At 39.9% G+C, this 15,020-nt stretch overlaps 1 protein-coding gene across 1 annotated transcript in view; it reads right to left on the bottom strand.

The window, feature by feature from the left end:
• The window catches only part of PTPN22 (protein tyrosine phosphatase non-receptor type 22), a 71,776-nt gene that overhangs the window by 20,474 nt on the left and 36,282 nt on the right, over positions 1–15,020 (bottom strand). Inside the window, 8 exon segments of the mRNA XM_049765706.1 lie at positions 1,386–1,460; positions 1,817–1,900; positions 6,141–6,336; positions 6,338–6,962; positions 7,110–7,189; positions 9,067–9,123; positions 9,126–9,149; positions 12,350–12,355. Of these exon segments, the coding sequence (XP_049621663.1) occupies positions 1,386–1,460; positions 1,817–1,900; positions 6,141–6,336; positions 6,338–6,962; positions 7,110–7,189; positions 9,067–9,123; positions 9,126–9,149; positions 12,350–12,355 (1,147 nt within the window).

The raw sequence follows: 15,020 nt of genomic DNA, 5'->3' as shown, positions 1-15,020 counted from the left end.
CCCACTATGCGATCACTGTGGCCCCATTTTCTGAAAATTTTTATTGGAATTAAAGTTGTTGTAATTGAATAACTTCATGACATTGGACTTAGTTCCACTACTAGCCAATTGTTCTTTGCTCTGGGAATTGCTGAATTAAAATAATTACCTGTGTGCAAATTTTTATTAATGATAATTACTTCTATATTTAAAGTAGGACTGAAAGGCATAAAATCAGGGGACGTAGCTCAATGTGGGCTACTTGGTATGACAAGACCATTGGTTCGAATCAAATTACATATATATTTGCCTGCTAGTATTGTAATTGTAGGCACTTCCAAGATTTACTTAGTTATTGACTTTTAATTTGGGAGCCACGGAAGGGCCAAACCCACACCTGGCAGGGGTTTATATTCTGGCTCTAGCACTTGAATCACTCTTTCAGATGTGGGGGACAATATGGGGTGCTGGAGATTGAACCTGGTTGGCCGCATGCCAAGCAAGCATCTTAGCCACTGTACTCTCTCTCTAGCTTTTAATGACTTTTCTGATTTCTACTTTTCTTCTCTTTCCTTTTCTTTTTTCTCTAAGAAGCCTCCCAGGTAGTCCTCACACTGCTATGGCTCTGCTCTGATAGCTTTTATTTTAAAAATTACTGTATTATCACAAGCTAACATGACACAGCCAGCTAAAATAACTCCATGAGCAAACTACCTACTTAAGAAAATGTTTTGGCCTAATTTTTCAACTATTTACTCTTTCAATGTTTTCCATATATACTCCCCAGTTTTGGAGGGATTACCAACTTCTAAATCTTTTATCTCTCATTATAGCATTGATAATATATTCATTAACAAATCAATCAGCACACATAAGAATAAGTACTTTTGTGTATATTATTGATCACTGATCTCAAGATCATCTTCCTTCCTTCCTTCCTTCCTTCCTTCCTTCCTTCCTTCCTTCCTTCCTTCCTTCCTTCCTTTTTGTTTTGGGCCACCCCCAGTGGTGCTCAAGGTTTACTCCTGGCTCTGCACACAAAACTCATTCCTAACTCTGCACTCAGAAATCACTCCTGGCAGGTACAGAAACTAAATGAGGTACCAGATACCTAATCAGTCACATGCCAGACAAGCCCCTTACCTGCTATGCTATACTATTCTCTGGCTCCTATTGTAAGTTTCTTAAAGCTAATACTTTTCATATATCTGTCTATCCCCTACGACTTCTAGATATTGTTTTATAAGTAGTATCTGCTTAATATTTATTGAGGGTTAGATGTTAAGAAAACAGGGAGTAACTATAATCTGTTGAATCCAAATGAATAGTGTCTGAAAAAAAGCTACTGACCTTGCTTGGTCTAAGTCTCACAGTATCATCAAATTTTATTGATTCAGTTGTTCCACTCCATTCCAGGGATGTTCCAATTTTTGTCTTCAGAGCTGAAGATAAGGATTTGGGAACAGTTGGTAAGATTTCTCCTGGAAAAACATTTAAAAAAACAACAATAACAGAGATTCAATTTTTTTTTTGTTTTGTTTTTTGTTTTTGTTTTTGGGCCACACCCGGCGGTGCTCAGGGGTTACTCCTGGCTGTCTGCTCAGAAATAGCTCCTGGCAGGCACGGGGGACCATATGGGACACCGGGATTCGAACCAACCACCTTTGGTCCTGGATCGGCTACTTGCAAGGCAAACGCCGCTGTGCTATCTCTCCGGGCCCAGAGATTCAATTTTTAGGAGAGTGGTGATTTTTCTAGAAAATTAACTCAGCACACAGGACATTGGGAGGACTTGAGAAGAATTGGGACCACATTACTTTCAACGACTTGTACTCACCAGCCTCTTCTATAACAATAAAAGATTCGGGTGTCCGTTCAGGAAGTGGAGGGGGGGTCTCTTCATCTATCCGTGGAGAAGTTACTATCCAAAATGCCAGAAATATAATGACAATTTTTAATTAGAAAAAAATCCAAAGAAAATTCTTACATGCTATTCTTTATGTAAATTTCAACAAACGTTATTACAAATACTTAAGGTAGGACTTGGAAGATAAATTTGGGGGTTGGAGCAAATGCCTGGCATGTAGAGGCCCCACATTCAATTCCCAGTGTCACTTGGGTCCCTGAACATGCCAGGGTGTCCCTCATGAGGGACTCAAGCATTGAGGGGCTCAAGCAGTTCTGAATCTAGGAAGAGTAGTAATGGCCTGGGCCCTAACCCACTCTTAAAGAAAATATATGTTTACAGAAAAATAAACCTTGTTTTCAGTTGCAAGCTTAACATATTTGTCCTTTCCTTCCAAGATATATTTTAGGAGATCGCAAGTATTTTATTTACTATCAGCTCAACTAATGTAAAACATTAATTTAGAAGCAATGGGTTGTTTGTGATTTTAATTTTACACGAATAGAATATATTCTAAATATAGTTGAGATAACAAAGATTCAGTTTACTGAGTATATAAATCATAAATGTCTTAAGAGTCTCTCTGGCAATACCATGAACCATACTAAAGACTTCATACATGCAAAGCAAGTGGTTTACCTCAGATACATCAGTAGCTCTATCACTTTATTTTGAATTTATAAATAATTTATATCTTGGTTTGGGGGACACACACTCAAGTGGTGCTTAGTGACTATTTCTGACACTTTTGGGGGTCACTCCTAGCAGTGCTTGGGTGACTGTGAGATGCTAGCGATTAAGTTCACGTTTCCCACATACAAAGCATGTACTTTAATCCTTTGAGCTATCTCTGGTCCTACATTCATCTTCATTTTACAAATGCTAATAATAATGGGTATTGATTTGTTTTACAAAACACTGATTTCATGTTTTTAAATTTCTATCACTATTTTTTTTTTTTTTTTTTTTTGGTTTTTGGGCCACACCCTGTGCCGCTCAGGGGTTACTCCTGGCTATGCGCTCAGAAGTTGCTCCTGGCTTCTTGGGGGACCATATGGGACACCGGGGGATCGAACCGCTGTCCGTCCTAGGCTAGCGCAGGCAAGGCAGGCACCTTACCTCCAGCGCCACCGCCCGGCTCTATCACTATTTTAAAGATAATTTTATGTTGGGCCCGGAGAGATAGCACAGCGGCGTTTGCCTTGCAAGCAGCCGATCCAGGACCAAAGGTAGTTGGTTCGAATCCCGGTGTCCCATGTGGTCCCCTGTGCCTGCCAGGAGCTATTTCTGAGCAGACAGCCAGGAGTGACCCCTGAGCATCACCGGGTGTGGCCCAAAAAACCAAAAAAAAAAGAGATAATTTTAACAAAAAAATTTAAATGCTCTATAAGAAAGTGCCACCAGATGGCAGAAGTACCAATGTTACTGTAATGTGAAATAGGATCATTTTCATGATTCCTATTAGAGATGGAATCTAGAAAAACTAAGTTCCTTTGAGTTGTGAGATATGATTAAAAAGTCAAATGATGTAGAATATTTCTGTAACAAAGCTACATATCTATACATTTGTATTAAAACAGCTGAGGTATAATGTGATTGAGCAAAATCTCTGTGCTTCCTATGCAGGTAAAATGTTTAGATTTCTGATGTTATACCAAGAAAGACAAAGTTGAGTCTGGGACAATAATAGCTCTAAGGGTGGCACAGATATGGACCCCAAAATACCACCCAGTACAGTCCTGCTGACCTCAGCACTAAGGGGTTCAAAAACACTGTATGGTTGAGCCAGACACTGAACTTCAGGCTTGTCCCACAGGACTGAACGTCAGGATCCAGAGCCTTAATGAGTGTTGACCCCTTTCAATTCTGCAGAAAATAAAAGCTAACCTGGCTCTTTGTTTTTCTTTATTTTTGATGGGAGGATCATGGGGAATCGGCACACCCTGCTGTGCTCAGGGCTTACTCCTGGCTAAGCTCAGAAATCATTCCTGACAGTGCTTAGGGGACATATATAGGGTGCCCTTTACCTGATCAGCTTGCTATCTTTCTGACCCCAGCTCTTTCTTTTTCTTCTTTCTTTCTTTCTTTCTTTCTTTCTTTCTTTCTTTCTTTCTTTCTTTCTTTCTTTCTTTCTTTCTTTCTTTCTTTCTTTCTTTCTTTCTTTCTTTCTTTCTTTCTTTCTTTCTTTCTTTCTTTCCTTCTTTCTTTCTTTCTTTCTTTTTTCTTTTTCTTTTCTTTCTTTCGTCTTTCTTTCTTTCTTTCTTTCTTTCTTTCCTTCTTTCTTTCTTTCTTTCTTTTTTCTATTTCTTTTCTTTCTTTCGTCTTTCTTTCTTTCTTTTTTTTTTTTTTTTGGTTTTTGGGCCACACCCGGCGGTGCTCAGGGGTTACTCCTGGCTGTCTGCTCAGAAATAGCTCCTGGCAGGCATGGGGGACCATATGGGACACCGGGATTCGAACCAACCACCTTTGGTCCTGGATCGGTTGCTTGCAAGGCAAACACCGCTGTGCTATCTCTCCGGGCCTCTTTCTTTCTTTCTTTCTTTCTTTCTTTCTTTCTTTCTTTCTTTCTTTCTTTTCTTTCTTTCTTTCTTTCTTCTTTCTTTCTTTCTTTCTTTCTTTCTTTCTTTCTTTCCTTCTTTCCTTCTTTCTTTCTTTCTTTCCTTCTTTCCTTCTTTCCTTCTTTCCTTCTTTCCTTCTTTCCTTCTTTCCTTCCTTCCTTCCTTCCTTCCTTCCTTCCTTCCTTCCTTCCTTCCTTCCTTCCTTCCTCCTTCCTTCCTTCCTTCCTTCCTCCTTCCTTCCTTCCTTCCTTCCTTCCTTCCTTCCTTCCTTCCTTCCTTCCTTCCTTCCTTCCTTCCTTCCTTCCTTCCTTCCTTCTTTCCTTCCTTTCCTTTCTTTCTTCTTTCATTTATTTTTGGTTTTTTGGGCCACACCCGTTTGATGCTCAGGGGTTACTCCTGGCTTGAGGGGACCATATGGGACACTGGGGATCAAACCGAGGTCCGTCCTATGGTAGCGCTTGCAAGGCAGATACCTTACCTCTAGTGCCACCTCTCCAGCCCCAGCTCTTGATTTTCTTACGTCATTTTCTGCATCAAACTTTTATAATGACTTCTGACGCGATCATTTCCACTTTTAAATCACTCACTTTTAAATCCACACAGAGGAGGACAGAGCAATAGCAATAGCCGATAAGGGCATTTGCCCCGGCATGCAGGCTGACCCGGCTAGATCCCCAGCTTCCACATATGGTCCCCTGAGCCTGCCAAGAGTGATTTCTGAGCACAGAGCCAGGAGTAACCCCTGAGCACCACTAGGTGTATCATTCTCCCCCCCCCAAAAAAAAATTCCACACAGACTACTGAACACTTTCTCATCTATGCAAGTACTACAAACACACAACAGGAAATCAGGTCCTATACCCAGTTTCTGCAGGAACAAAAATCAATATTCTAAGCAATCTGTTCAACTCATTACAGCCATCTGATTATGCAATTAAAATTCTGAATGACTATGTGGTAGTAGATTGATCACATATTTTCTGCTCTTTTTTGGGAAGTTGTTTTCCTATGTGTTAAGAGTTGACATGGGCTTTTGACATACTTTTCTGTTTGTTTGGGGGGGGGGCACACCCAAGAGTAAGCTAGGGCTTACTCCTGGCTCTTGTGTTAAGGTATTACTCTTGTTGGGCTCCAGGGACCATATGTGATGCTATAGATCAAATCTAAGTCCATTACATTCAAAGGAAATTCCTTACTAAAGCTTAGAAATGTGTGCATACATTTCTAAGAGTGAGGATCATATTCTCAGAACCACTTCTGTCGACATGGAGTTCCTGTACCCCATCTGACTAAGTCCACTGTTATACTTTATAAAAATATTGCATGTTTTTAATTGCTGCTTTTAATTATTACATGAGTAAAACTCCTGAAACATTTCTTTGAGGAGATGAAATAAAAGGAGAAAGATGCAAAGATGAGCAAGGAAGGGAAAAAAATGAGAATCAACACAAATCTCTATAAAAATAAAGTTAAATTGAGCAATCCGGAGGAATGACTCAGTGGTAGACAAACCATTGCTTTGTTATGTATGAGGCCCCGGGTTGAATGGGTGGGGGTACTGGATATGTTCCCTAGAACCACCAGTTTGACCCCCCCACTTCTCCTAACAAAATAACAGCAGCAAGTGAAAATGAAAATGCCCTCGTTTTGTTGTTGTTGTTGTTGGTGGTGGTGGTTTGTTTTTTGCACTCACCTACTACAACTGCTATCACTTGGTCCACTGGTAGTGGCATAATTGGTGGAGGGAAATTGGTAGGGAGAAATTGGTGCTAAAGATCCTGATGAATTGTGATGAAAACGAGTTTAGCAGGATGTTGACAACAAAGGACAAGGTGAAATGGTCTCATTTGGCTTTTCGGGTAAAATCCAGCGACATTTAGAGCCAGTACTCTACCGGCAGAGACATGGAGGAAAAATAAGGATCTTCTGCTAGACACATGTAGGAATTGGCAATGAAAGCTCGGGACTTGTGCCATTCTTCAGAGACATTACACATTTGGGGCTTAGAGTTGCGTGATAGTGAATAATTCAGTTCTGCTGAAGAAACATGCATCAGTTTCTGATCCTGCTCAAGACTTGCATGTTGGGAAGCCAAGTTAAAAAAACGTTCCTTCCTGCCCAAGTCTTTTGTGTCTCTCTGCTGGATAAATTCAAAAGGAGTTGATTTGGTCCGTGTTATCAAGCCCTTTGAATGCAAATATCCTCCTGCTGCATTCACAGATTTAGAATTAGAATATGTCTCCAGCAAAATGGAGCTCAAGTCCAAACTCTGATGTTTCTGGAAAAACTCTCCGGTTCCTGGAAATGCCTTTTTCTCCCGTTTTATTATTGTGTTAGCATTTTGGTGACAATCACTATTAAGTTTCAAAACCTCCGAAGAGCTACACTCTTTTGTAGGGTTCAGAAGTAAATCTTTCTCACTTAGTTTAGAAGCTGTGAGTTCAATGGTAGGTGCTTCTGGTTTTGTCTCCCTTATCCTTTGTTTGCTCTGTTGATTGGTGACTTTTGTTTCTTTGATGCTGTTGAAATAAAAAGAAAGTAATGATGGATCATATGAAAGGAGGCCTTATTCTGTGTCTTTATCTTAGCATTTCAACGAGTTAGGAGCTTGAACTTGGCCTTCCAGGCTAACTAGACAACATTTACATGCATCAAATTGTACTCACATATTTGGTAAATTAGAAGAGTAATAGTCATCTTCTTCGAGAGCAGAATTTTGCTGAGGAACTGAATACTTTGCAGGAACCTTTAAGAAATAGGAGACTGAGTTTTATAAACTAATGACAATGAGATATTTGAATATATATGATTGAGAAGTAGTACTTTTTGAAAATATATGGATTTTTTTTTTAAATTTCGAGTTAGAGTTCTTTCCAAATAATAGAACTCAGGGCCCAGAGAAATAGTTCAGGTAAAATCTTACAGGATTCGGGGGCCGGGCGGTGGCGCTAAAGGTAAAGTGCCTGCCTTGCCTGCGCTAGCCTTGGACGGACCGTGGTTCGATCCCCCGGTGTCCCATATGGTCCCCCAAGCCAGGAGCAACTTCTGAGCACATAGCCAGGAGTAACCCCTGAGCGTTACCGGGTGTGGCCCAAAAACCAAAAAAAAAAAAAAAAAAAAAAATCTTACAGGATTCGAGTGGGTCCTAGTAAAATGATTTGTATTCTTAGAAGAGGAAAGACTCAGAGCCACATGGGAGAACGTGGCATTAAACATAGGGTCTGAATATAGCTTGCCCTTTCAGTCATTTCCATTGTTCCTAAATATGGCTAGAACTATAGAAAGAAGATAAACTAAGAGATACGTTTCTAAAGGGCCACTTCTCTGAAAATGTGTAGGCAAGGCCCAACTGAAGATCTAATGTTCTGATTTCATTACTATAAGAAATAAAAAGTTAGAGGTAGAGAGCTAGTATGGGGTACCCAATGAGGATAGTTGTCATGCATGTGGCCCTCATCCCATGGTCCACAGCACTACCATAAGGACCCTCTACACAGGGGTCCTCAAACTTTTTAAACAGGGGGCCAGTTCACTGTCCCTCAGACCATTGGAGGGTCTGACTATAGTAAAAACAAAACTTATGAACGAATTCTTTTTTTGTTTGTTTGTTTGTTTTGTTTTGTTTTTGGGCCATACCCAGCGTTGCTCAGGGCTTACTCCTGGCTGTCTGCTCAGAAACAGCTCCTGGCAGGCACGGGGGACCATATGGGACACCGGGATTCGAACCAACCACCTTTGGTCCGGGATCGGCTGCTTGCAAGGCAAATGCCGCTGTGCTATCTCTCCAGGCCCATGAACGAATTCTTATGCACACTGCATATATCTTATTTTGCAATGAAGAAACAAAACAGATACAAATTACAATATGTGGCCCGCGGGCCATAGGGATAGTTTGAGGATCACTGCCAGCCATTGGTTCTAAAAAAATTTTTTGTGTGTGGTTTTTGAGTCACACACGGCACTGTTCAGGGGTTATTCCTGGCTCCATGCTCAGATTCCTGGCTCCATGCTCAGAAATTGCTCCTGGCAGGCACGGGGGACCATATGGGATGCCGGGATTCGAACTGATGACCTCCTGCATGAAAGGCAAACACCTTACCTCCATGCTATCTCTCCGGCCCCGGTTCTAAAATTTTTAAACAGGGGGCCAGTTCACCGTCCTTCAGACAGTTGGAGGGCTGGACTGTAGTAAAAACAAAAACGATGAACAAATTCCTATGCACACTGCATAGATCTTATTTTGAAGTGAAGAAACAAAATGGGAACAAATACAATATGTGACCCTCGGGCTGTAGTTTGAAGACCACTGCGAGAGCTGAGAGTATTCTAAAGTACCGAGTTTAGAAACTGCCCTCCAAGAAGAAGTAAAAATGGGACCAGAGAGATAAAACAACAGGTAGGCCATTTGCCTTGCACATAGCCAACATGGCTTCAATCCCTGGCATATCATATAGTCCCCAAGGACCACCAGGAGTGAGTCTGAGTGGGATCCCAAAACAAAAAGCAAACCCAAACAAACAAAAAAAAGAAGAAGTTATGTCCTTCATTTAATTTGAAATCCCTTGACCAAAATCAAATGAGAGAAAAGGGATGGGGGGGGGCAATATCAAATTTAAAGTTTACCTCTTTTGCAGGATATTGATCATCAATAATTTCCATCTGTCTCTTAAATAGTTCGTAGGGATTGCTTTGTAGACCAATTCATACTGTTACCTGGAGAGTATAAAAAATATAAATATATATGATGTTTTTTACAGAATCAGGGAGGAATGAAATTCCTAGTATGTTGTAGATGGTGATACGATGATGATGATGTATACTAGTTTATATCCTAATATCAGATTTTATTATAGCCAATAGCAAAAGCTACATAGATAAAAGACATAGTTTAATTATTGTTATTTATGTTTCTGTTTTTCTGTCTGTGCAGCCAATTCAGAAATCGCAGTACCTTTTGGCTGCTATAACCAAATAAATATTGGGCCTACCACTAGCTAATATACCTAATAAGACCTTCTATGAAGCCTGTTCTATTTTTTTATGTTGTATGTGTGTGTGTTTGTGTGTAAATGTTGGGGTGTGAAAGTATCTGCGCAAACAGGAGAAAATCCTGGAAAACAATTTTCAAAGCAAACTGTGATCAGTAAGTAAATGCTAGGCCCGAGGGAAGAAATGCAACACCAGAGCCAACTAAATGTGGACTCTTTTTTTTTTTTTTTTTTTTTTTTGGTTTTTCAGGCCACACCCGTTTGATGCTCAGGGGTTACTCCTGGCTAAGCGCTCAGAAATTGCCCTTGGCTTGGGGGGACCATCTGGGACACCGAGGGATCAAACCGTGATCCTTCCTTGGCTAACACTTGCAAGGCAGACACCTTACCTCTAGCGCCACCTCTCCTGCCCCTAAATGCGGACTCTTGTACTCTTTTTTTTTTTTTTAACTGAAACCCAACTACAAACAAGTTTATAATCACAGTGCCTAAACAAAGACATTATTATAAGAAAAGAAATTAAAAATAAATCTTCGGTCTTGCTTTTTTCCTTTTTTCCTTTTCTTCTTTTTCTTCTTCCTCTTTCTCCTCTTCTTTCTCTTATTCTTCTTCCTCCTATTCTTCCTCTTCTTCCTCCTCCTCTTCTTCATTTTCTTCTCCCTCTCTTCCCTTCTTTTCTTTTTTTTTGGTTTGAACTTTAATGGTTTGAACATTCAGGGGTTACTCCTGGCTGTCTGCTCAGAACTAGCTCCTGGCAGGCACGGGGGACCATGTGGGACACTGGGATTTGAACCAACCACCTTTGGTCCTGGATTGGCTGCTTGTAAGGCAAATGCCACTGTGCTATCTCTCCGGGCCCTATTTTTTTCTTTATTTAAACATCTTGATTACAAATATGATTGTGATTAGGTTTTAGTCATGTAAAGAACACCCCCCTTCACCAGTGCAACATTCCCACCACCAATGTCCCAAATCTTCCTCCATCCAACCCCAACCCTACCTGTACTCTAGACAGGCTTTCCAGTTCTCTCATTCATTCACATGATTATGGTAGTTCTCAGTGTAGTTATTTCTATAATTGCACTCACCACTCTTTGTGGTGAGCTTCATGAAGTGAGCTCAAAGTTCCAGCCCTCCTCTCATTGTCTCTGAGGATTGTTGCAAAAATGACTTTTATTTTTCTTAAAACCCATAGATGAGTGAGACTATTCTGTGTGTGTGTGTGTGTGTGTCTCTCTCTCCCTCTGACTTATTTCACTCAGCATGATAGATTCCATATACATCCATGTATAGGAAAATTTCATGACTTCATCTCTCCTGATGGCTGCATAATATTCCATTGTGTATATGTACCACAGTTTCTTTAGCCATTCGTCTGTTGAAGGGCATCTTGGTTGTTTCCAGAGCCTGGCTATTGTGAATAGTGCTGCGATAAATATAGGTGTGAGGAAGGGGTTTTTGTATTGTATTCTTGTTTTCTTAGGGTATATCCCTAGGAGTGGAATAGCTGGGTCGAATGGGAGCTCAATTTCCAGATTTTGGAGGAATCTCCATATCGTTTTTCATAGAGGTTGTACTAAACGGCATTCCCACCAGCATCCCCGCCAGCACTGATTGTTATCATTCTTTGTGATGTGTGCCAATCTCTGTGGTGTGAGATGGCATCTCATCGTTGTTTTGATTTGCATCTCCCTGATGATTAGTGATGAGGAGCATTTTTTCATGTGCCTTTTGGCCATTTGTATTTCATTTTTATCAAAGTGTCTGTTCATTTCTTCTCCCCATTTTTGATGGGATTAGATGTTTTTTTCTTGTAAAGTTCTGTCAGTGCCCTGTATATTTTGGATATTAGCCCCTTATCTGATGGGGGGTATTCGGTGAAAAGTTTCTCCCACATGGTGGATGGCTCTTATATCCTGGGCACTAGTTTTTTTTGAGGTGCAGAAGCTTCTAAGCTTAATATAGTTCCATCTGTTGATCTCTGCTTTCATTTGTTTGAAAAGTGCAGTTTCCTCCTTGAAGATACCTTTAGTCTCAATGTCATGGAGTGTTTTACCTACGTGTTGTTCTATATACCTTATGGTATCAGGTCTGATATCAAGGTCTTTAATCCATTTGGATTTTACCTTCGTACATGATGTTAACTGGGTGTCTATGTTCACTTTTTTGCAAGTGGCTAACCAGTTCTGTCAGCACCACTTGTTGAAGAGGTTTTCCCTGCTCCACTTAGGATTTCTTACTCCTTTGTTAAAAAAAATTAGGTGATTGTATGTCTGGGGAACATTGTCTGAGCACTCAAGCCTATTCCACTGATCTGAGAGTCTGTCTTTATTCCAATACCATGCTGTTTTAATAACTATTGCTTTGTAGTACAGTTTAAAGTTGGGGAAAGTAATGCCTCCCATTTTCCTTTTCCCTAGGAGTGCTTTAGCTATTCGAGGGTGTTTATTGTTCCAGATGAACTTCATAAGTGTTTGATCCACTTCTTTGAAGAATGTCATGGGTATCTTTATAGGGATCACATTAAATCTGTACAATGCTTTGGGGAGTATTGCCATTTTAATGATGTTAATCCTGCCAATCCAGGAGCAGGGTATGTGTTTCCATTTCCGTGTGTCCTCTCTTATTTCTTGGAGCAGGGCTTTATAGTTTTCTTTGTATAGGTCCTTCATGTCTTTGGTCAAGTTGACTCCAAGATATTTGAGTTTGTGTGGCACTAATGTGAATGGGATTGCCTTCTTGACGTCCATCTCTTCCCTATCATCATTGGTGTATAAAAAGGCCATTGATTTCTGTGTGTTAATTTTGTAGCCTGCCACCTTGCTATATGAGTCTATTGTTTCTAGAAGCTTTTTGGTAGAGTCTTTAGGGTTTTCTAAGTAGAGTATCATGTCATCTGCAAACAGTGAGAGCTTGACTTCTTCCTTTCCTATCTGGATTCCCTTCATATCTTTTTCTTGCCTGATCACTATAGCAAGCACTTCCAGTACTATGTTGAAGAGGAGCGGTGAGAGCGGACAACCTTGTCTTGTACCAGAATTTAGAGGAAAGAATTTTAGTTTTTCTCCATTGAGGATAATATTTGCCATTGGCTTGTGGTAGATGGCTTTAACTAGATTGAGAAAGGTTCCTTCCATTCCCATCTTGCTGAGAGTTTTGATCGAGAATGGGTGTTGGACCTTATCAAATGCTTTCTCTGCATCTATTGATATGATCATGTGATTTTTATCTTTCTTCTTTTTGATGTTGTGTATGATGTTGATAGATTTATGGATGTTAAACTATCCTTGCATTCCTGGGATGAAACCTACTTGGTTGTAGTGTATGCTCTTCTTGATGATGCATTAGATTCTATTTGCTAGGATTTTGTTGAAGATCTTTGCATCTGCATTAATCAGGGATATTAGTCTGTAATTTTCTTTTTTGGCAGCATCTCTGTCTGGTTTTGCTATCGAGGTGATGTTGGCTTCATAAAAGCTGTTTGGGAGTGTTCCCATTTTTTTCAATTTCATGTAAGAGTCTGGCTAGAATTGGTATTAGCTCCTCTTGAAAGATTTGAAAGAATTCATTAGTAAATCCATCTGGGCCTGGGCTTTTCTATTTGGGCAGATGTTTGATTACAGTTTCAATTTCCTCAGTAGTGATGGGGGTGTGTGGATATGCTACATCCTCCCTACTTAACTGTGGAAGGTTATAAGTGTCCAAGAATTTTTCCATTTCTTCTAGGTTCTCATGTTTAGTAGCATAAAGTTTCTCAAAGTAGCCTCTGATTATCCTTTGGATCTCTGTGATATCTGTCGTGATCTCCCCTTTTCATTTCTAATACGGGTTATCAGGTTTCTCTCTCTTTCTTTGTGAGTTTTGCCAATGGTCTATCAATCTTGTTTATTTTTTTTAAAGAACCAACTTCTGCTTTCGTTGATATTTCTGATTGTTTTTTGGTTTTTTACTTCATTGATTTCTGCTTTCAGCTTTGTTATTTCCTTCTGTCTCCCTATTTTGGTTCCTTTTGTTGGTCATTTTCTAATTTTATGAGCTGAGTCATTAAGTTATTCAGTTATGCCCCTTCTTCCTTCCTGATGTGTGCTTGTAAAGCTATAAATTTTCCTCTCAGGACCGCTTTTGCTGTGTCCCATAGATTCTGGCAGTTTGTGTCTTCATTATCATTTGTCTCCAGGAAAGTTTTGATATCCTCTTTGATTTTATCTCGGACCCAGTGTTTGTTCAGTAGCAGGCTGTTTAATTTCCAATTGTTAAAGTTTTTCTTCTATGTGCCTTTGTAGTTCACATCTAATTTCAGAGTGGTCAGCAAAGGTACCCTGCAAGATTTCTATCCTCTTGATTTTATGAAGGTATGTTTTATGTGTCAGCATGTGGTCTATCCTGGAGAATGACCCATGTACATTGGAGAAGAATGCGTATCCAGGTTTTTTGGGGTGGAGTGTCCTATATATATATATACTAGTCCTCTTTCTTCCATTACTCTTTTCAGGGCTAGTATGTTTTTGTTGGGTTTCAGTCTGGTTGACCTATCAAGTGTTGACAGGGCTCTGTTGAGGTCTCCCACAATTATTGCGTTATTATTGATGTCTTCTTTCAGATTTGTCAGTACTTGTATTAGATAATTTGCTGGTCTCTCATTGGGTGCATATATGTTTAATAGTCTGCTTTCTTCCTGTTTCACATATCCCTTGTTTAGTGGATAGTGTCCATCTTTCTCCCTTACAACTTTTCTGAGTATAAAATTGGTTCATCAGATATTAATATGGCCACCCCAGCTTTTGTAAGGGTGTTGTTTGATTGGATGATTTTCCTCCAGCCTTTGATTTTGAGTCTATGTTTGTTCTGGCTATTCAGGTGTGTTTCTTGTAGGCAGCAGAAGATTGGATTCATCTTTTTGACCCATTTTGCCATTCTGTGTCTTTTAATTGGTGAATTTAGTCCATTGACATTGAGGGAGATGATTGTCATAGGAGTTAATGTCATCTTTGTAGATAAGTTTGCTGTGTTTGTTGGTCTCTCTTGTCTTAAAGTAGACCTGTCAGTTTTTCCTTTAAGGCTGGTTTTTTTATCTGTGAAGTTTCTGAGCTGTTGTTTATCCATGAAGCTATGTATCCTTCCTTCAAACCTGAACGTAAGTCGGGCTGGGTGCAGTGTTCTCAGTGAGGCATTCATTTCATTTAGTTTTGTCGCAATATCCCACCACTGTCTTCTGGCCTTGAGAGTTTCTTGTGACATGTCTGCTGTAAGTCTTAAGGATACTACTTTGAATGTAATTTCCCTTTTTGATCTTGCTGTTTTCAGTATTCTATCTCTATCTGTGGGATTTGTCATTGTAACAAGGATGTGTATTGGGGTGTTTTTCTGGGTCTCTTTTAGCTGGTACTCTTCGGGCATGCAGGATTTGATTGCATGTAGTCTTTAATTCTGGGAGTATCTCTTTGATGATGTCTTTGACAGTTGATTCTTCCTGGGTATCTTCTACCTGGGCCTCTGGAACTCCAATGATTCTTATGTTGTTTCTGTTGAGTTTATCAAAGATTTCTATTTTCATCTCTTCGCATTCCTTGAGTACTTTTTCCATTGCCT

The sequence above is a fragment of the Suncus etruscus genome, chromosome 19, assembly GCF_024139225.1.
Source record: "Suncus etruscus isolate mSunEtr1 chromosome 19, mSunEtr1.pri.cur, whole genome shotgun sequence".
Lineage (NCBI taxonomy): Eukaryota > Metazoa > Chordata > Mammalia > Eulipotyphla > Soricidae > Suncus > Suncus etruscus.
This window is presented reverse-complemented; position numbering and strand designations above follow the sequence as displayed.